Genomic DNA, 22,807 nt, shown 5'->3' on the forward strand with positions numbered 1-22,807 from the left:
CTGTTAAAAACCATGATCCTCATGTTTCTATGGGACTGTGAAAGAGCTATTCCTAACCTGAGGCCAAGTCACTTACATGAACACTGTTCAGAAATTGCCTTGAAAAGAGAAACAAGACTATAAGTCTTAGAAAAAATTCCATTAAGTACCAAATTTATTCATAAAATACATGGCTATTTGCTGTGGACAAGTTTCCACTGTCATAGGTCTATTGAAGACACTTTGAGGTCATTCCTAGGGAGTGACATAAACATGGGGCATGAACTGGCATCATCTGGGACTCAGAGCTCTAGGATCTTGGGCCCATGCACACCTATTGCATCACGGTCAAATTTAAACAAGATTCTCTGGTGATTTGTATACACAGGGAAGTCTGAGAGGTGCTGGATTGGGTGCCCCAGACCCACTTCAGGAAGACCACCTCTAGGTGGATAAGCCCCTTTTTCAGTGGAGGGACCATTCTCAGCAGGGAGGAATTATGGATGACAACTGCAAAAACAGCATTTTTTTTTTTTTATTTTAAACATGCAAAATACAGTCCATGCATCTGCCATTTTAAAAAGTCTCTCATCCTGTAGCAGATAAAACCAAATATGTTTTGGCTATCAACGTTCAATAAATGTTTCAAAATGCTTTACAGTGTAAAGATAATAAGAAATTTAGCAAAATTTCAACAAACCTGTATAAAAAACAGATACAGATAACATTTTATATCAAGGCGACATGCTGTAATGTAAAGAGTGAGTTATAATTATCTGTGTTTCTTTGTAAAAAGTCTTTAACAATACAAGGGCTTAGCAGATCCAGGCCTCAGGGTTACACATGCAAAAAAAATTGTTAGTTAAAAATCACCAAAACGTGCTATTTTTATATGTGTACCTTTGTGTCTTTTTAAGTACAGGGTAATAGAAGTATTAAGTATCAGCAGGAATAGTATTCAAGGACTCTGTAAAAGTATGTAGACTTCATGGAGCCAGTGTCCGGGAAGAGTCATACATTTCTGATGAACATTTTGGCTTAATCCCTTTGCCATTGTAATAGTCCACGACTTGGTTTGGGACTTCAGCCAACACGCTCTTTGCCAGGGCAGCTGGAGATGCCTGCAGGGAAGAAGAAATCACAGTGACTTTGGTGCCTGGCCAAGGGAATCTGACCCAAATCAGCCTAAAAGACTTGAGTCCTGCTCTAAGCAGCTGGTCCCATTCATTCACTCATTCATCATTCATTCTGTACCTGTCAGCGTCTACTCCAAGCAAGAGTTGTCAGATTGTTGGAAAATGAACCTTTAATTTCATAATTACATTTTTTCATGTCTGTCTCAAAATATAAAACTATTCACATCTGAGGATGGGTGAACACTGGATGGCAGAAAGAATTGCCTTGCAGTTTTGTGTCTGATTTACATTCAAATCCATACACCTATTTATGTTCCAGGCACTATGCGAGCGTTTATAGGGTCTATGATTCTTGCCATTAGGAAGTTACAGTCATGTGAGGGGAGCGTGGTGGGGCCGAAATTAACCCTCCTATGAGGCAGAACATGAAACATCCCACAGACCAGCAGATCACATCAATGGGAGCTTGTTAGAAATGTATAATCTTAGACCCATCCCAGAGCTAATGAATCAGAATCTGCATTTTAACTTGATGCCTAGGTGATTCCTGTGCATATTGAAATTTGAGAAGCACTGCTCTAGGGAGTCACAGACACTGTGTGACCAGAGCACAAAAAGCCAAGACTAAGGCATCTTGGAGGAAATCACAGCAGGCTTCCAAGAAGAGATGGCATTTACATTGGGTATATTTTAAAACAGGGAGAAGGAGAGGAGTGGCATTTGATCATTCTAGGGACAGTGAGTCATCTGATGGGGCTCTAAAGGAAGTGCATGTGTGTGTGTGTGTGTGTGTGTGTGTGTGTGTGTGTGTGTGTGTGTGTGTTGGGGATGCAGGATTGGTGGGGCATTCAGTTGGAAAATGAGCTTGTGGCCAGGTGATGGAGAGTCTTGAATACTGTGCTAATTTATGTAGCCTTTCTTATATCAGCATTAGGGACTCACTGCAGGCCTTGGGGCAGAGAAAGGTAGAGGTTGATATTCTGCATGGACTCTGGACTCATGCAGAGCTGGGCCTGACCTCTGACCCTGGCACTCACTACTAACTCCCCAGCCACTGGGCAAATAAGATTGCCTGAACCTCATTGTTAGCAATTACTGAAGAGGTTGAAAATGTGAAGCAGAGAGAAACATTTGAGGTCCCTCTGGAAAAGTCCTGAAGGACAGGGGGCTGGACTAAATGCCAGATGACCAGGTTTCTAGCTCTTTCCTTCCTATGTGGCTTGTCACTCAGCCATTCAACTTTGCTAAGCCCCGATATTCTGAGACAAGAAAGGAAAGAACAGGAATTCATTCTATCTCAGAGTTTTTAGGAGGCTCAAAATGTAAGAGACACGTACCTTAAAAACAATCTGAAAACACAGTGAGGAGTGTTTCTAAAGCGACTGCTCACATTTTGAAGGTGCCATAGTATGTTGGACATTGGTATCCATGAATGCTCTTTTATTTTATAAATAACTGCTCAGGGTCATGTGTTAGATCATGGCCCACTTTTACACTGGGGAAGACACAATAGTCATTTCCTCCCTTTTCTCTCTGGTCATTGCTCACACAAAGTTTAGAAAGATAAAGACTTGACTTCCCAGTCTCCCTGGCATCTAGGGATGGCCATGTGATCCAATTTCATTGTTTGAGACCCAAGTGGTAGTTTCCTGGGGGGTGTTTCTTGGAGCTCTTTAACAGACATCACTGGCTCTGTTTCTCTTTCTTCGTCCTTTTTTCCTTGAACTAGAATATGATTCCTAGAGCTATGGCAACCATTTTATCATTGTGAGGGAATAACAAAAAGAATCTCTTAAGTGCTGGTCCTGACACTATTGAATCATTGAAAAAAACTAATGTCAGCAGCCACCAGCCCCTAACATCTAGCTACACGAGAAAAGTATATTTGTACTTATATAATCCAGGGTTTCTCAATTGTGGCACTATTGCTATTTTGATATATTGGATATATTTGATAATTCTTTGTGTGGGGACTGCCCTCTGCATCATAGGATGCTTACTAGCATCCCTGGCCTTTACCCACTGGATGTAAGTAGCCATCAAAAATGTCTCCAGACATTGCCAAATGTGCCCTGGGGAGAAAAATCATCCTTGGTTGAGAACCACTCATGTAATCCACTGTGAGATGGATTTGCTGTTATTTGAAGACAAAAATATTCCTGAACAGTATGTCAAGCAGAACTTGCTCAGATGATAAAAGTATTCTGTAGTTACACTGTCCAATGTGGTAGTCACCAGACACATGCTGTCACTGAGCCCTTGCAATGTAGTTAGTGTGACTAAAAACTGATTTTTAAATTTAATTTTAATGAATTTAAATTTAAATAACAACTTGTGGCTCTTTGCTACTGTGTTGGACAGCACAGTTCCCAATGATACTCCCGCCCTTTGCATATCTGTGCTGGTGGTTCTGGGGAGCAGAGAGGGCCTGGAGGTCCATTAACTTGGGATAAGGCAGAAAAAATATGAAAGTAGCTGGCAAGAACAGTAATAAAAGTCACATTTATTAACTACCTACAGGCCCCAGGCGCTGTGCTGAGCGTTATATAAGCCCCACCTCTAATCTTCCAATGTGTGTGTTATTTGCCCCGTTTTACAGATGAAAGTCTGTGACACAGAGGGGTTAAGTAACTTGCCCCAAGCCACACAGCTCAGAGCCTCTGCCCTGTCCGAAGCTCTGAGTTACCATGCAGAGCAGAAAAAGAGAGGTGATTCATGGGTTCCTGGCTATATGAAATGATATCCGTGCCTCACCTTGAGTTTTATTTATGGTTTATTGAATTCAGAATAGATTAGTTTGGATAATGAAATGGTTCTCAGAATCTAATTTGAAATTCAGTAAGCTAAGGCTGGTGCTAAACTCCTGGTACTCTGCTCTAGTTGACCACAGGGAGCTGGGAGCCTGGAGCAGCGGGGCAGTGAGTGCGCCCCCTTCCTCGCCCTGATCAGGCACTTCCTTGTTGTGGGTGTCCCTCACCTCCCTGCCCACTCCACAAGGTCTGTCCTCCTTATGTCCCAGCTCCAGCCGCTTCTCTGAAGTTTTGTAGCCACAGGGTGGCCCACCTCAATCGTCCACAGATCGCTTGGTGTAAGTTTTCTGCGGATACCTGTGTCCCAACCAGGCAGTTTTCCAGTAAATTCCTGGAGGCTGGGCCCCATGGCTCCTCCTCTCACTGTGGTGCCAGTGCTAGCACACAGCAGGCACTCTGCGGGTGTGTGAGGGAGAGCAGGGGTGGGGTGGAGGCTGCAACAGTGCATGGCCCCGTGGCATGTGTGTGTGTGTGTGTGTGTGTGTGTGTGTCTGTAGGGGGCGGGGAGAGGGTGGTTTGGAGAAGCTCTTGGACCCCTCTTCACTCAGGCAACGCTGTGGGTGGTGGTCAGTCCTGTGGTACTTCTGTCAAGCTGACAAGACGGGGCGGGACATCACAGTCTAGAAGAACACCCTCCCCCCACCTTGGGCACCATGTGAGCAAGTGGTTTCAATGATGAACACAACTGTGGGCGATTCAGCTCCAGCACACCCCAACTTGAAGAGGATGCCCCACCTTTGTCCTGTGCAGACAACCTGGGGGCTTGGAAACCTCCCCTTGGGTAAGTTGAAGATGGGCTACGGTAGCAGAGTTGCCCTCTGTGAGTCACCCAGGCTCACTGCCCACACACTTGTGGGAGCTTTCACTGGGGCATGGAACAAAAGAACACAGGGGGCTGTCTGTGACACAGTGGGGGAGGCTCTGCAGGGCTCTTCAGGGCCACGGCCATCCCAGAGGGAAACTGTATGAATCAGAAAAGTTTTTTTTTTTTTAAACCCTGTGGGTCATGAACCAGTTTTGATTCTGCCTTAGCAAACTTATTCCAGCATTTTCCCCTATTGACCACAAACAACTGTTTAATATCATCCTTTAAACTAACTTTAATATCTTGCTGTTTCCCTCATTAATGAATTGAATAAATCTTTGATGCTGCTTACTGTACATTTATACAGGATTTAAGTTTCTATCATTTTGAAAATATACTTTGCCAAGGCAAACACAGACCTCTGCCAGGGCACATGGCTTGACAAGGAGAACCAAGGCCGAATTTCAGCTCTTTGCTACTTCAGCCAGGCAACCTTGAGCAGGGAACAACCTGCCCAACTGTACATGGCAGTCCTGGGTACACTGGAGACCCTAAATTCTGTGGATGAGGCCAAGGTCCAATGAAATGTTGGCCACATAGTTAGCATGACTGACTCAGGTTATACTTCTTTCTCCAGCAAGCCAAGCTCTACATGTCCTGGGTGGGAATCGGCCCGGCCCAGGCAGGGACAGCTGGCATTGCTTCACTACGAACACTGGTGGAAAAATGGGGGGGGGGGCTTCTGCTCTCCCAGGGGAAGCCCCCAAGATATTCGTACGTGTTTGAAGTTCCTGAAGGGCACGAACTGGACGATGTCGCGAAGGACGGGCTCTCCCTTAGGCGACCTCAGAATCCCGTCGTCACCGTCCAGCATCTGCATGTCACTGAAGTCTGCGTTGCCCACTCCCACGATGATGACCGACATGGGGAGGTGGGAGGCATGGACGATGGCCTCCCTCGTGTCGGCCATGTCTGTGATGACCCCGTCAGTCAGGATCAGCAGGATGAAGTATTGCTGCCATTGGTGGGACACCAGGAGACGATGGGGATGGAGAGGTGGGAGAGACAAGGACAAAGCCAGTTACACACTCCGGTGGCTCCGGTGCATACTGACCACAGCAAATGACAACTGACTTTTCCTGAGTGCCCGTGTTGACAACCCTAAACACTGAAGACTTAGGATGAATGGAGCTTAAAGGCAGGCACAGTAATTGCAGGTTAATTCTAATAATCACCTTAGTGATGTTTACAAAGCACAGGGTGTAGACAGAGCAGCAGAAGAGTCAGGGGGGCTGGCTTCAAAGCCTCTTGCTCTGAGATACTGGGAATTTTCTCTTAACTCCTCTGGGTCTCAGCCTCTTCATCTCTCAAATGAGGGGTGGGGCTAGATCATTCATATGGTCCTCTTCAGCTTGGAGATTTGCAAGAGTCTAAAGCTGCCTAATATTTACAATAGCCACCAGCTCCATGTAACTATGGTGCCCTTGAAATGTGGTGAAAACAATGGAGAAACAGAAATTTTCATTTTATTTCATTTGAATGAATTTAAATTTAACTTTAAAAAGTGGATACCCGATTGAGTTATTGGAAATCTTTTAAGTATGTTTGTAACAACTATAAATAAGTGAATCCACTTTCTCAATTATCAACTTATAAAATCTATATAAGGATCAAGTATTTTCCATGGTAATTTAGCATCCAAATTGAGATGATGTGAGTATAAAATACACACTGGATTTTGAAGACTTAGTACAAAAAAAAAGAATGTATAATATTTTATTAATAATTTTTATATGGAATACCTCTTAAGATGATAATGTTTTAGTTATACTGGGTTAAATAAAATATATTATTAAAATTAATTTCCCTGCTTCTATTCACTTTTTAAAATGTGGCTACTGGAGAATTTAAAATCTCTGCATGCCTCTCACTGTATTTCTAGTGGATGGCGCTGTGCTAAAGCCCTGCTAGAAAAGGCAAGGGTCACAGTCTCTCCCTCTGAAGGCTGTGTGCCCTGGGCTAATGAGTGGCCTGCAGGTGGCTGCCCTTCTCCAAGGATGTGGGCAGAAGACTCTTCCTGCTCTAAGTCCTGGTTGGACAGGCTGGTGGGTGACTCATCTGAGATGGAGATTGGAGAGAAGGCTCCATGCTCATCAGCACAGGAAGGGCTTGGGAAGGGTTACGGGGTCTGGAGAAGGAAGGCCCAGTGGAGGACATCACCGTCCTTAGTCGTTAGAGGCATCATGACAGCCTCTCAGGTGAGAGGGGAGGGAAGGAGGTCACTGAGATGCTGCTCATGCCAAACCCAAAAGAATTTCTGATGTAATCTTTGCAATATGTTCTACATCTACAGGGAATAAATGTGGGATGATGAAACCATTCCAAGTTGCCACATTTCAAAGGTGAAAGGCTAGGTAGAATAATCACATGTTGAAAACATCTGTTTTTGAGATTCACACTTAGAAAGCTGCATATAGGCTGGCAGTGCTAAAGAGTTCCCATTTTTCTCTGTGAGTCTGAAAAAAATGTTTTTAAACAAAACAACTCAGTCAAAAATGCAATTAGAGAGAAGAGAAATTCACACTATGATGAAGACAGTCACATGTCCTGCATGCTTTCCATACAGTTTAACATAAAGACTAATTCTGGGGCTTCCCTGGTGGCGCAGTGGTTAAGAATTTGCCTGCCATTGCAGGGGACACAGATACGAGCCCTGGCCTGGGAAGATCCCACATGTTGCAGAGCAACTAAGCCCGTGCACCACAACTACTGAGCCTGAGCTCTAGAGCCTGCCAGCCACAACTACTGAGCCCACATGCCACAACTACTGAAGCCTAGAGCCTGTGCTCTGCAACGAGAAGCCACGACAATGAGAAGCCTGAGCACCTCAACGAAGAGTAGCCCTCGCTCACCGCAACTAGAGAAAGCCCGTGCACAGCAATGAAGACCCAATGCAGACAAAAACAAACAAACAAACAAATATACATATATATATATGACTAATTCTGTTCCATGTCCACTAACTACCCACCCCTAGTGCTAGTTGATCAATTTTCAAATTCATTCGAATTGTCAATTTTCATCCATACCTATGCTTTTTAAGTCTTATACATTCACAGAGAAGGTGGCCTGGGAGTTTGGAGGAAGGTTACAGTTGGGTGAAGTGATTGAGGAGCTAGGGAGTTGCAAGGAGAAGGCACAGAAGGAGGCAGCTTGGTGGCCTGGGGCTGGAGGGAAGCAGTGTAGGAAACCAGAAATGACTCTTCCCAGGGTGTGCCTTAGAGGTCATGGCAGGTGCCACACCTGGATGGAGACTCATCCTGATTCCTGATCAGGTGGACTCGTGAGTGAATCACACTTCTGTGCCCTCATCGTCCACTCCCCACCCTCCCCTAACTCCTGTTTGATTCGACCTTCATGGTCCAGGGTGCGGATCTCCCCTACCTGCCCCCTACAATACCCACAGGAGCAAACAACCTGACAGTCACACGACCACATCAAGAAAGTTTAGAGTTGTTGTGGTCTAGAGCGGACGTTGGCAAACTTTACAGAAAACTGTAAAGGGGCTATAATAAATACTTTAGGCTCTGCGGGCCATAATGATGTCTGTGGCAATGACATAACTCTGCCTGTTAGAATAAAAACAGCCATAGACAGTGCTTGATAGGAATGTTCATGGCTGTGTTCCGTTAAAACTTTACTGATGGACACAAGTTTGAATGTCATGTAACTTCTGTGTGTCATGAAATATTATTCTCCTTTTGATTTTTTTCAACCATTTAAAAATGTAAAAGCCATTCTTACCTAGCAAGCCACTGAAAAACAGGTTGCAGAATGTGGCTGGCTTTTCATTTAGAGCAGGGGTTCTTAACCTAGGCTTGCGGACTGTTGAGTTGAAAGAATTCAGGCAGTCTGTGCAGCTGGGGTAAATTAAAGTTTTATTTTCACTAACCTCTAACTAAAACTTATCATTTTTTTCAATTCTAAATATAATTAACAAATAAAATTAGTTTTAACTGTACTTGTGACTGAGTCACTAATAGAAATCACAGAATACGTTCCTCTTATCTTACAGTGTTTGCAAATATCTCAACGTGTCATTTACATTCAACACTACTTAGAAATTACAGAATTATTAGGCCAGCCACAAATTCTCATAATTTAATTTTATTATTATATTTATGATACTTCTATGTAACATTTAAAGATATTTTGCTAACTGCATTTCAATATAATTGGTTTATTTTATAACATATGTTTTATTTTGTGCATTTAAAGGCCCTTCTGAGGAGGGGTCCATGGGCTTCACCAGCTGCTAGTGGTGTCCATGGAACAAAAATGATTAAGAAGCTCTGGTCTGAAGAGACTGTCAAGATTCTAGAACCTGATCCTTCCAGGTTTAATCTAGCTAAAGGTAATAGGCTGCAGACTGTTGGATCAAAACCCTGATGGAAATTTCCAATAAAGGTCGCAGTAACATTTGCTTCCAAAGTCAGGCTAGGAAAGTGCTCATGGGTGAAATATTATAGTCTTTGAATGTACTTGAGGTCCTGCTTACATAAGGAGAGGACATTTTTTTTCTTTCTAGAAGAGTTCCACAAAACTGAGGAGAAAATCCTACAGCCACAGACTTCCTGGCACCACTTGCCTACAAGGTTCAAGGTTAGGACCCTTAGCAATCAGTGATAACAAGGGGCCCTGGACCACACACTGTTCAAAAGATAATGGAAACCTCTGGGGGAAAGCATCAGTGTTCCTGGCCTATAGGAGTGAGTTATTTGGGGAGATGTGGATTAGATGCTTCCAGTACTGTTTCCTGACCTGTCCTTTCAGAGCAGACCCATCTGTCCCTGGAGGAGTGAGTAATAGCCAAAACCTCATGCTGGTTTGTATTAGTCCAGAACTCAGACCTATGTCAGATTCTCTTTACTCCTGTGAGTCCTGGTACCCCAGGGAGGCTGAGATGATTCAAACCGGGCTCCGAGGAGCCCTAGGGATGCCTTGGATGCTCTTGGGGATAAAGGGAGTCAAGGAGTATAGACAAGTTTGGACCTCATCCTTCAGCCCATATTTAGAAAAAATAGTCTGTTTTCTTAAAATCTATTTTATGTGTTTGGTTTCTGAGCAAGGTATTATTTGAGTATTTGAATTTGAAGTCCTGGTGATCAAAAAAAAGGTTAAAAATAAAATTAAATACTGATCCTGTCCAACCTTATGCCTAAATCTTGCATCTGAGAGGATTCAGATTTGCTTCAAGGCCTCTGTGGGTTTGGCAAGATGGAGATGCTATTGACTTTGACAAACATGGTCTTCACAGGGGTGTTGGGGAGCAAAGTTTGGGTGGTGCAGGTGGAAGGGTCAATGGGAGGAGAGATGGAGGCAGTGAATATGGGCAGTTCTTTCAATGAATTTTGCTGTAAAAGAGAGTAAAATGAGGGACAGTACCTAAAGGGTGAAGTGTTGAGAGAGAGTTTTGAACCTAAACAAGAGATATTGTAACATGCTTTATTTGCTAATAGGAATGAGTCTTCAGTAGAAAGGGAAAAATAGGTGATGAGGCGAGAAAGGGAATATAAGTATGAGGTCAGTGTTCCTAATAGTTGGGAGGTGTGTGCTGCAGTGCACAGAGCAGAGGTCGCCATGAGACGGGAGTGTAGTCCAGCCGATCCTAACACAAGAGAAGCTGAGAACACAGGCACAGGGCAAGGGGGTCAGATGAGCTCACACAAGAAGGTAAGGGAGCAGCATATCATATTCTTCATGCAAATTCAGTGTCTTGGAACCCAGGATAAAATCACAGAGAAAATTTCAGACATTAGCAATATTCTGCTAAATCTGAGAAAATGCCATACAGCTAAAAAAGGACATAGGACATAATGACGGTATTGAAAAATGATGCATAGAAAAGCTATTACAGCAATATATTTAAGTCTAATGTATTAAGGGAAAAAAACAAACTCTATTTGGCCTTGTAACCTTGGTTTTCATTTTTCTTAAGAAAACCACTAATAGGACCTGAAATAAACCTTCACTGTGATGTTGTGTGTTACTTCACTTGACTACCAGGCAGAAGAATAACCCATTGTTTTACTTCACTTCCATCTGTAGTCTGGGTACACTGGAAAGCAAGCTTAGTTTTGGACAGTTGTCTTTCTTCCTTCCTACGAACTGAAGGTGAGTATGAGTTTTATGAGGATAACCTACACTCCAGTGAATATAGTGGCTTTCCTTGTTGAAGGCCTTCTGTGTTCAGGTAACATTGCAGACATTTGAGTTATGTCATCTCTAAGCCTCATGTTAATCCAGCAGAGATAGGCATGATTATCCCTACTTTTCAGGTGAGGAGACTGAGGACAGGGGGAAGGTTAAGTCACTTCTTCAAACTCACACAGGTAGAAATGCAAATTTATTGTCAGATTGGGATGGGTGCTATGGCCAGTATCCAGGTGAGGATGGGTAAATGCCCATTAGCAGGTAGACCACCCCTCTCCTTACCGATGCCTCCTTAGTGTTGGTCTCCTCTGATGCTGACTTGGCGACCTTCTGGATGATGGGAGCGATGTTGGTGGGGCCATAGAGCTGGAGTTTGGGAAGGCAGCTCTGGTAGGCTTCCACAACTCCTTGAATCCCTGAGGTGGAATTGGCAAAGATCAATAGCTAAATAGTCCCCCTAAATATATTTATAATCAAACACACACACACACACACACACACACACAAATGAAACATTAACTTCCCCCAAATAGTCCTTATCAATAGCACATCTATGTTCTTAAGATAAAAAAGAAAATACCACATCTGGGCTGGTATTTCTGCCTCCACTCCCACTAAAATAATTTTCTTTATTCATTTTACTTATTTTTTTTTTTGAAATTGACTTGGGAAGAATTTATTAATGAATGATTGTGTTTGCTACAGAATACAAACAAGCTTTTTATGACAAAGAGAATATTCTAGACCCATTTAAAAAATGTCAGTTACAAACCTATGTATTCCCAAATCTTTTTCTACACTTTCAAAAATAAGGGATTCGTATTGGGAATATTTTGCATTCCTACAACTTAAAACTCAGAGAGAAATCATTTTGGTCTGAAATCATTCTCTTTAAAGGTTCAAGTCAAAAGCGATCATTTCCACCAATGTCTCCCTTATGTCTCACCTTACACAATAGATTTCATTAGATCCTCCTATTGTAATGAAGCCAACGTTGTACCCATTTTACAGGTAGGAAACTGAGGCTCAGAGAGGTTTGCTGCAGACTCAGGATTCACACCCAGGTGTGTCTGGCTCTAAGGGCCATGCTCACAGCTTTAACATCCCTCTCATTTTCACACCATCCTGTTGACTCTAGTATAACCACCCCGGGCCACCTATGTGAGGATGTGTACCCACAACCATCTCTCCAGATGTTAAAGTCCTTGTGGGTAGGAATTGTGACTTTCTTTCTCATGAGCTCGAGGCAGGTCGGGCACATGGCAGCTGCTCCCCAAATGTGTGATGAATGAGCAAGATGATGGTCACAGTCGTCTGCTGGGGACTGTAGTACAGGTGAGTGACGTCCATCACCATGGGCACCCCTCATTTAAGGGGGGCTTCCATCCAAGAGATCATGATGGGTGGGCTCTGCTGGAAGAGGCAGCCCTGCTAGTGTAGCTCCTCCCAGCGTAAGTCTTGGCTGCACACTGAATGTTCTAACTGTGATCCCACAGAGACAGTCCCATTATCTATGATTTTTGTTCAAATGGTCCTCTCTGTGTCTGTGCCTGTGTTACCTCTCTTTTCCCCTGTTTCATCTCATCCGCCTGCACCCCTTTCTACCCTGAAACAGCACACTGGTCCTGTTTTAAGCCAGAGAGACCCACAAAGCCCCTCCTGTGATTTTTTTTCCCTCCACATCCTGCCAACCAGAGTTTGGGCATCTTGGATGAGCAAGTTGTGCTCTGTTCTGCCTTTATACACATGCATGCAACAAAATGTGTATGAAAATGACTGAAAATGCTTCATTCTCTTTGTCCTGCCCCAAAGTCTGCCATTCTAAAGACAGGTGCCAAATCATTACATAGCCTGGTTTTGAAGTTAAGTGATGCTGAACAGAAGCTCTTTATCTGTTTTGGTTTTTGAGGTTTTGCCTAAGAGAAGCAAGTCTGAGTTCTCTTCCAAAAATACCAGGCAGGTGAATTCTAAGATGTGAAATGGGTTAACACTGGATATGTCCTTCATTCTGCTTTGATGGAAAACCATTCTTACAGTTGAAGAGAGGGAATGGTTTGAGATGAGGGAAGCCCAAACTGTAATAAACTTGGCGTGAGGGATGATGAGAGGGAATAAGGGCAGAATGGAGATCTGGTCTCATAGGTTGTTGCGTGCAGACCTGGGGATATTGATATCATGTTCTTGGACAGTTAGTGCCAAATATGTGAAAGAAACTGCGGGATGTTCTACACCCCCACAGGATCTGAATTAATCCTGTTCAGCCCCTTCCTCCTCTATAGGAAGGAGGAGAGACACAGACATTTCCACCAGCCCACTGCAAAAATGTCTTACCATTTTCATAGCAACAGGTGTACTTGGCTCTATTTATTATTTAGAAATCAGGAAAAATGATTCTAGGATACAATTTATCATCATAGTCATCATCATTATTTTGTGGAATGTCTTGGGGAATTTCTAGCTGGAAATAACATAATACAGACCAAAGCCTTTGAGAAGGCTCTTTCTGGCACAAAACCATGAAGTGACTTGTTTGAAGTTGCTGAGGGCATATCCTTTGCCAACATGAAAGTGTCACATGATCTCCACGCTTCCCCCTTTCCTTATTACTTCACAGAGAGGAAGTTGTGCAAAATAAATACTTGATGACAGCTTGGAAAGCAGAAGGAGGGGTACCTCATCACTGCCCATCACATGACCCTTCCCTCAATTTTTTTTGTTTTTTGGGTGTTTTTGGCCAGAAGAATCCAGAATTGGAATCAATATTCTTGCTCTAAGCTCAAGACCTCTTCTGCATTCTGTCTTTTCCAGCTCTTACGTCTCTGCTCTGTTGTGGCCTTCAGAGTAGTGTGTTTATTTGGGTCCAGGGAGCCTACTTCTCCTCTGTGGACAATCATCACTGACATACTGCATCAGGAGAGAGAAACTAAAATGGGAAAAGTACGAAGGGAAGGGCTGTGAAACACTGACTTCCTTTCACGTTGTGATTTACCTGCACATTCTGGGTTGTCTTCATTAAAGTTGATTGCGAAGTCGTGAGATACCTGGACACCAATTAAAATTTACAAAAGGAAGAAAGGAGAATGACAACATTAATCCAGTAAGGAGGCACTGGGGCTTAGAGTTTGCCAACAGATGCTCATTACATTCATTATGTGTCAAGCAGCGGGAACCATTTTAAGCCTTTACACAATCACTCTGAGATGGAGGGTGGATTCTAAGCTCCCTGTGGAGTTGAGGTGACAGGGAGATTTTCTAGAATCAGATAAATGCTGGCAGGAGGGGGAGACTAAGGCATACGAAAAAAAAAATCCAAGAAAATAGTTCATAAAAATGTAACTCCAAATAGCTTCCGGATAGAAGTGGCCACAGACCAGAGGCTTAGATTTGGTTGAGTTCTATTTGGAGCCAGTGATTAAAAAATGATAACTCAATAACCTAAGCTGTCTGCTTGACATGGCCATGGTTATAAAGGCTCCAGCAAAGCTGTTGACATTTAAGACTCATTCTAACATAATATACAGAGCTGCCAGGCAGGAGGATTTTCACATACATACAGGTAAAAATAGACTCTTGCTTTTGGAAAAGTAATAATTCCAACACAAATTCCTCTACCTGGCAGGACATATGTACAAGGTCAAATAATATGTGGTTTACTTTTTTTCTTTCTAAAACCTGATAAAATAAGAGGGGTGCCCTGGCATCTATACATTTTTATTGGGTCACTTGGAATTTTACTGAGACTTCTATTTCAAAGGCTATTGCCCACAGGACTGACTATCTGGGTTCTAGAAAATAGGTCATTGTGTTAAAAGACCCCTCTTTTCTCAGTGGGGGTCAGAGCTGATGCTGTTGGTGCCTCGCTCACACTCCCTTGCCCTTGGCTTTTCCAGGCAACTCAGCCGACTGCCAATCATCCCACCTGCTTTATTTACCTTAAGTTTTTCTTGGGCTTCCAGAGCCTGCTTTGCCTGCCCAAGTGACAGGCTAAAAATGGTGGGGAATAAATGTCCCCTGGGAGTAATGTCCCCGGGGAGTAGCTCTTCATCATGGGCTGATGGGAGGTGGTGTGTCAATATCCCAGGTCTCTTACCCCTTGGGGTCTGTGGGCGCTCTGCATTGTCTCCCGGGATTCAGCTCTGGCTGTCCATGCTGGTAATGGCTTGTTAGTAAACCCTATGTTGATCTCTCCCCATTTCCCCACTCTCTACTGAGGTTTCCTCCACCTCTCAAATAAACTACTTGCCTCCAAATCCCTGTCGCAAGGTCCCAGGAGAGCACAAACTAAGGCGGAGGTACTTGTGGCTCAGTTTCAATGCAAACTGAGATTTTATCCTGAAGAAGTAAGTCATGGTAACTTTGTAAACACTCTGGGGGGCACTTGAGTTGCTGAGACCATCAGGGCCTGTCTGGGGCAGAGGGGAGATGAGGCATGGAAAAGGGTATCTGAATGGCTTTGGGGGGAGCAGAGTGAGAATACGTAAGGGGTGCCTGTTAGGGCAGCAGGAATAAGTTAGCTGCCAGTCAGAGTGGAGCCAGGGGATCAGGACTTTAGCAAACAGCACGAAGAAGAAGTTGCTTCAGAAGGGCGACCAGGCAGATGTCAGGGATGAGGACAGAAAGGCCTGGAGCCAGGTATGCTGCACACCTTTGTCCTCAGCCCCGCTGGGTCAAGCTGAGACCGGAAGGCTGTCTGGGGGGATGTGAGGAGGACACTCTCAAGCATCTCAGGGCAGCTGGACTGGTGGTTGTCCAGGTGCATTCCAGGCTCGAGGCTCAGCACCTCTGTGAGGAAGGTGGGCACCCACCTGCCCACATTCTGGAACTGATACCCCATCTGAAGGGGACTGCATCTCCTGAGCTCTGGCTAATACTTTTATGTGTAATCTTTTAATTTTAGTGTTATCAGGCCTTTCAGTTTTTCCAGAGAAGCCAGAAATCTGACATTTTATATGAAATTGTCTAATTCTTAAAAAAAACTGTGTGTCAAATAGAATATGGCCTAATGTCTACAGGCCACCAGTCAACAGCTCTTGTTCTATATTCTTCCCCCACCATGTACTGATTTCCGACAAATGCTTCTAGAATTCTGTAGCATGGTCAGCAGGAAGGCCAGTGTGGGCTACAAAGAAAACAAGGAGGAGGACAGGTCAGGGAGACAGGCTACTCCATCATCTCTCATTCCAGCAGGAAAAGGGAGGTGAACTCCCTCTTTCACTGAAGGCCCTTGGTCTGACAGCTCTGGGGTGGAAGCAAAAGTTGGCATCTGCCTCCTGCTGTTCAGCTCAGACAAGGTCAGTAAAAGAGAAATTGATGACTGGGCGGTATTGCTTGCACTTAGCTGGGACCTCAGAGGCTTCCTGAGGCTGCAGCAGTAGCCCTGTTCCTCTCCAAGGTTCTCCCACCTGGGAGGCTGGGTCCCCTGTGGAGAGTGTCCCACAGGGCCATCTGGTATACCATAGGAGAATGCCTCAGTTCCACTGCAGCACAAATCTCTCCACGTACAGTCTCTGCCTTCTTTGTGAGAAATTGGCATCGAAACCAAATAGGATTCCAGTGTCTTTACGTGAGCCTTTCAACTCCAGAGTCTCTGAGCCCAAGCAGCGCTTTCTTCAGGATTTTTCTGTGTCTCCCACAAAAGACTGGTGCTTAGGGACTTGGGATGAGGGAGTCTGTAGACCTCACTGTCATGGACTTTCACTGTCAACATGGTCAATAGGGTCTTTCTCCAGGGGAGATCTGAATACATGGGTTCTGAGCCACTGGAGATCAACTTCCGAGTGTTTTCACAGTCTGACTATGTCTATAAGAAGCTAAACAATGGAACACTTCATTTGGAAATGACTCTGAGAAGGCCAATCCAGAATACCAGGAGATTGGCTGTCATCAAAACAGAGGCTCCAAGGAGCTAATCTCACTGGTTCTGAAGACCACTTCTGCCTCTTTGGGCCCTTACATAATTATATCAAAGGTCGAAAGAGTGAGACGCCTGTGAGGGAAACCCAACTCATCCTTTGTTTATAGCAAAACACTCACTCACCGTGTACTCTGGGGGTATCCTGGCACCAAACCCAAAGGCTGGGAACATTTTGTCACTGAAATTTAAAAAAAGAAGTTGCTACATTTGTCCATTTAATGAGGAAGAAAAACACAAACTTGCATTACCTTGCAAGAATAGGTCACTATGCCAAATACTGACTACTCATGCGTCTTGATTACCTGTGGTAACAGGGGATAGCAATAGTGTGAGCAACTAAGATCAAGAAATAATCCCCAAAGTTCATCACTTTACTGCTTTCCTTTACTATAGGTGAGACGATGGGCAGGAGAAGAATAAACATTGATTGGCACTACAATATGCCAGATATGATGCTAGGCCATGTACATACTTAGTTAATTTTCACACAGTGTTTGAAGGTCCACCTACTTATTATTCTTGTTTTACTGATGAATAAACTGAGTCTCAGAAAGGCTAAGAAAATGACCTAAGGTGTTTATCAGTGAGCACTGTGTGATTCCAAAGCCCATGCCTTTTCTATTATACCATCATGACTTACTGATTATGTACAGCATTAAATGTGATTTCCTCTTGCACTTCCCATAACTGGGCCTCCTGACCAGATCACAGATAAGACTCTTCTTAAGCAAAATTTGTGCTGTCAGGAGATTGTTGCAGTGGGGCTCTGGAGTATTGCTCTTGGAAGAAGGCATGCCCCCCTCAGGCTATCTACCTTTTACTTTCTCTCCCATTAAAAACACAACTGAGATTTGTTCTTGGAACAGTTCCTCCATTTCGCAGTTCTTGCAGAGCCAGCCGAGGAGAAAAGGAAATTCAGATAAAGGCTCACTGTCCCAGAATGTCTCTGGATGCAAAAGGGGAGTCCCAAGCTAAGAAGTCAAAGGATCAAAGCCAGACCGTCACCCATCACTATCTAACTGATTTAGAGGTCATCAGTAGCCAATGATGGCTTTGATAGAACTTCACCAAAATATAGCCCATTTGACCAAATTTGGGGCAGGGGTTGGGAGATACAGGGAAACCAGATTTCTCTGAAATCAACCTCTAAATTTGCCAGAAAATCACTAGTTCCTTCTTTCCCTTTCGATTGTGTAGATATGGGCTTCGTGGGGCATTGCACCTATCAGGTATTAGAAAAGGTATTAATGATGATAAATAGAAAATCATAAAATCTTATAAAAGATTAACCACAGCTCTGAGAAAAAAATACTTCTGGTCCTTGGAAATATTGAAATACTTTGTCTCAGAAATTCCTTCTTAGCCAAGACAAGGGTGAGCAGATGTGGGGAGGAATCAGCAAGGGAGATTTTAGAGGTACTTTCTAGTTAAGTCTGGAAGAAAACTGTTCTGGGTGGAGGATGGGTCCTGCTTCTTCCAGCTCGGATGGCTCAGAAGTCAAAACAGAGAAACCTAGAAGGCTCCACATTTTTTAACTTCTTTGATAAGTTTAGGAGGGGTGAGATTTAATATTCCACCCATTTCTAATCACAAAACCAGTGTTCCAGACGTAATGATATTCCTTTTAACCCTTCAAGCCACCCTTGTGGATTTAAGCTTGCTGAGCATGATGTACTGTTATATAACCGAGTTTCAAGAGTACAGAGGTAGGGAAAATGCCTCACCTGCAAGGGGAATAATTAATGAATCAGGATGGTCTCAGTTCTCTGAAGTCACAATGACCCTAATAAACATACTAAAGAAAAAAATTCAAGCCTAAGCACAATAGATTTAAGCATTCACTTTCCCTGATTAGAAATAGAACTGGGAAGAGAGGAGTCTTATTATGCAAGAGGCAAGGGAAGGCAAGCTGAGCACACAAGCAAGCATCAGCATGCCAACACATCAGGGAACTTAAGATAGGATTCAGCAGCACTGAGTAAAGGGGTCATTTAGCAATTATTGAGGACTTGATTGGTAGAAACTTCCAACCTGGAAAATTCAGGGCAGATCACCACATTGCTGAAGGCAGTATTTCTTACTATTGGAATAAAATAGTATAAAATACTATCTAAGAGCCCAGGGTCTTCAGTGGCAGTGAGCTTGACGTCTTGAACTTCTTAGGGAAAGAACTTGATCAGATGACCTGCAGATGGAAGATGCATTTTTACCCTCCCTGGTAAGGAAAAGTGGGCTAAAGCAAGAGATTAATAAAAGAAAAGACAAATGACTGTGTCCATAAGGAAATGGAGATGAACTCAGAGCAAAATAGCATTTCAGAACAACTAGACATTTAATGAAGGCTGTTCTCTAAAGCAGTGGTCTTAAAGCTAGGGTACATGGACATGCAAAGCCCTTCGAGGGATATGAGAGCATGGCTTCTTTGTTTTTAAGGGAAATCAGTATTCAGTTCCTCTACCTCTCCATGTATTCTTTACTGAAATTCATCTTCTGGGAACATCTCTGATGGAAATACCTGCTCCTCATTCACACCTCCCCTCTCCCAATTAACCTCTGCTCACCCACTAGGAATCTCAGCCACCATGGTGAGTTGCTCCCGAGTGTAAAAGCTCCACAGCAGAAAATAAAGAGATACTTCCTGATGTGAATGACTCACTAGCAAACAAATCCTTTTGTAAGTCAGATAGTTTTGCTGATTTTTGCTTTAAAAAAATTGTAGGAAGTGCTGATGTCAAGTGCTAGATCATTAAAAATACCTTTTGATGATAGATATGTAATTTTTTGATATAAAACTTAGAATTGAAAGAATTACATAATACTCGTAGGCAAACTCTTTCCATTACCACGGACTTATAAAAACAAGCTTTCTTAGTATTAACATTGATAAAAACAAAAAATTGGATTAGAATTGATGCTAGATTTTCCCATTCTGGTCATAGGTAGCAGTCATCCACAGATATGTAAGCTAATTGGGAAAATAATCTACTATCTGTTTCACTAAGATTTTTTCATTTCTATTTTTTATAGGCAATAATCAGGTGTTGAACTTTCACAAATATTTATGATCAATTACACACTAATAAGGATTATAATAAGAACTAAACCAGAAGATATTTTTAAATACTTTGAATCTTTTCATTACAGTAAATTTTAGAGATTGGAAACTTAAAAATTTATATTCAGATTTTAGTTAAAGACATGTGTGATACAGTGATCAATAAAGAAATTTCAAACCAAATTTTTAAAGATACATTGGAATGAAGTTCTATGGGGGAAGGGAATGTAAATATGAGCTCATGAAAAAGAAGAAACAAAATTCTCAGCTCAAACTGATGAAATTGTTTGCGCATTGTTTAAATGGACGATGGTAGGTATCAAATAGCTATGGCATTTAGATTCTGCTGGATGCATTTGCAAGAGTTAGGTAAGAGTTTTATTTTTAAATGTCCATATTTACATTACACTAGAATTTTCATTCTTTGTCACTATTTAAACTCTTGATGGAAAATGTTAGATTTCAATGCAAAAGTGTGTGAGGGCTATATGTTTTAACACTCTTTTTACGAGTATGTGAGCCAAAAATTTTTAAAGGTCATTAGTCCAAAATGACTTTTAAGTCTGACACTATAGTCCTTTTCCCTTTTGTGTAAGAGTATTAAAGAAAATAGCCTCTATCACTTATCAAGTATGTACAAAAGGCAAAACTTTTGTATCTAATCCTTACAACCACTCTGCAGGGGAAGTTAGATAAATCTTTCATTTGCAGTCAAGGAAACAAGGCCCAGTATAACATCAGGAGAATAAAGAGAGCCGAGCTGGGATCTGAACCCAGGCCCCCCTGTCACCAGGACCCTGTTGACTCTGCCCTTCATAGGAGGTTGGTCTGGTCTAATGATTCAGAGTAATGTGCTAATAACAACAAATAACAGAATTAGCAGAACTCACCACCCCCAGGAGGCCCTCCTCGACTGTCAATCTCTCTTCTCACAAAGGATAGAGTTAATCCTTCCTTCCTCATGCGTCCCCATCCTTACATAGGCCATGTAGGGCTGTGATTCATTTATGTGCCTTTCTCTCCCATGAGACTGTGACCGACTTGAGGGGAAACCATGCTTATTAATCTCTCTGTGCCTTTACAGCACTGTGTGAGGGGCCTGGCACCCAGTAGGTCCTCAGCTGCTCCATTTCACCTATCTCTCCCAATTTAACTCTGGGTCTCAATCCTGGATGCCCATTGGAATTAAAAATCCTGATCCTCAGGTTGTGTACCAGACTAATTAAATCAGGGTGTCTGGGGGTAGGGCCCAGGTACCAGCTTGTTTTAAGGCTTCCTGAGTGGTTCCAATGTGGAGCCAAGGTTGAGAACAATGGATTGGTGTTGGCAGAGTGGAAAAGGTAGCGCTGTGATGTGACCCTGCCTTCCGACTTCTAACCCAACCTTCTGCGCTCAAACATGCCTGTGTCAGTTCTAACCTTGCCTCTGCACTGCTCTGAGCACACCTCAGAGGAGACGCCTGCCTCAGTGGTTTCCAGTACCCCTGCCTTATTCTGGGGTTGGCCAAGCCTATTAAATGTCAGTCTGTATTTGCGAGCAATGTACCGTATTTATACTCTCTTGGTAGCAGCTAGACCAGCCTTTCTATGAGGGACATGGCAGGTGGTCAGAGACTCACATCTCTGCTGAGCCCAAGGAATGGATACCATCTTGGACTTGAGCAGCCTAAAGAGACCAGGTTGTTCGTAGGAGCTGGGGAAGGGCTACAACCAACCCAGAAGAGATGAGCTCGTTTGTGAGCGCACGCTCTTGGGGAGCTGGAGGGGAGACAGGGCAGGGGTCTCTCTCTCAGAGGTGCATAGAAAATGGGCTGGCAGGGCTGCCTTCCAGGCTCAGGACCTGAGTCTGGTCTCCCCTCAAGGCCACCCTGAGAACTCCGAGCTTCACGCTTCTCTCAAGCTGTTCAGCTTCACGGATCAGCTCATCATGACCCATCAACAGTGACTGTACAAGGGAGGAAGAAAACCCTTGGCTGTCAGAGGCTGGGAGGAATTTCCAAGCCTCTTGGGGATTAAAAACCTCCGTGTCGCTGCAGGAGGGGGAACGGCGCCTTCTGTCAGTTTTTATTGAAGTGTTTCTTTTTGAGCAACAACCTCACTGACTTTGATGCAAGAATAAATTAATTCCAAAACCCCAACTTGAAACGTCCTGACTTCCTGTCTATTGTCTTTCCACCCACACAGAGGAGAAGCGGTGGAACCTTGTCAGTTTTCAAGAAGCCATTAGTGTGCCCATTTCAATGTTGAGGTGCCTTTTTTATATGAAAAATATAAAAGCTCCACTGAGCTGAAGAAACCTGTTTTTCTTGGCCAATTGGGGCTGACAACTTTGGTATTTTATTTTTAAATTTTTAAAAGAATCATTTGTGATGATTCTTCATGTAACCCCAAAAGTGTCATCTCTTACTTTTAGAATGAATCTGTATTTTTGAGGGAATACAAAATCCTCCCCAGGCTTTGTCTGGCTCACGTTATAAAGGGATAACAGCTCTAAAAGATGTGCAGGTCCCTCTGACTGTTGTATCTGCATCTTTCATGCAAGGTAATCAGGAAACAGAAGTTCTGCAGCTTGTCCAGTAAATCTGCTGCAGAACCGCAGCAAGGACTCTGGGTGTCAGCATCTTAATTTCTGGCCAGCTCACCAAATCTCCTCTTTGGAATTCATTATTACACTGCCTTGTGCCTTGCAGAGTCAGTCAGAGTCAACTTTATTACTAAGCAGCTATTGTGTTGTATTAAGTGCTTTTACCTACTTTATCTCTTTTATGAGAATTTCAACATTTAAAAGTTATTAAGAATCCAGAAGATGTTTCCTCTCTTCCTTCTTCTCTCACATGGACACACTTTTGTGTGTGTGTGTGTGTGTGAGTGTATGTGAGAGTGAGAGAGAGAGAAA

The 22,807-nt window shown here is 43.2% G+C and overlaps 1 protein-coding gene across 2 annotated transcripts in view; it reads right to left on the reverse strand.

Annotated features, from left to right (window-relative positions):
- Nucleotides 1–521: 521 nt before the first annotated feature.
- The window catches only part of CPNE4 (copine 4), a 630,526-nt gene continuing 608,240 nt past the window's right edge, over nt 522–22,807 (reverse strand). Inside the window, exons 11-15 of one of the 2 annotated variants that reach the window (XM_032629818.1) lie at nt 16,981–17,035; nt 13,933–13,984; nt 11,226–11,359; nt 5,509–5,745; nt 522–1,100 (exon numbers count right to left, since the gene is read on the reverse strand). In XM_032629818.1, the coding sequence (XP_032485709.1) occupies nt 966–1,100; nt 5,509–5,745; nt 11,226–11,359; nt 13,933–13,984; nt 16,981–17,035 (613 nt within the window). In that variant the 3' untranslated portion in view covers nt 522–965. The remainder of the gene's footprint in view (nt 1,101–5,508; nt 5,746–11,225; nt 11,360–13,932; nt 13,985–16,980; nt 17,036–22,807) is intronic. The other variant, XM_032629817.1, reaches the window with a different exon arrangement.

This window comes from Phocoena sinus, chromosome 4 (genome assembly GCF_008692025.1).
Source record: "Phocoena sinus isolate mPhoSin1 chromosome 4, mPhoSin1.pri, whole genome shotgun sequence".
Classification (NCBI taxonomy): domain Eukaryota; kingdom Metazoa; phylum Chordata; class Mammalia; order Artiodactyla; family Phocoenidae; genus Phocoena; species Phocoena sinus.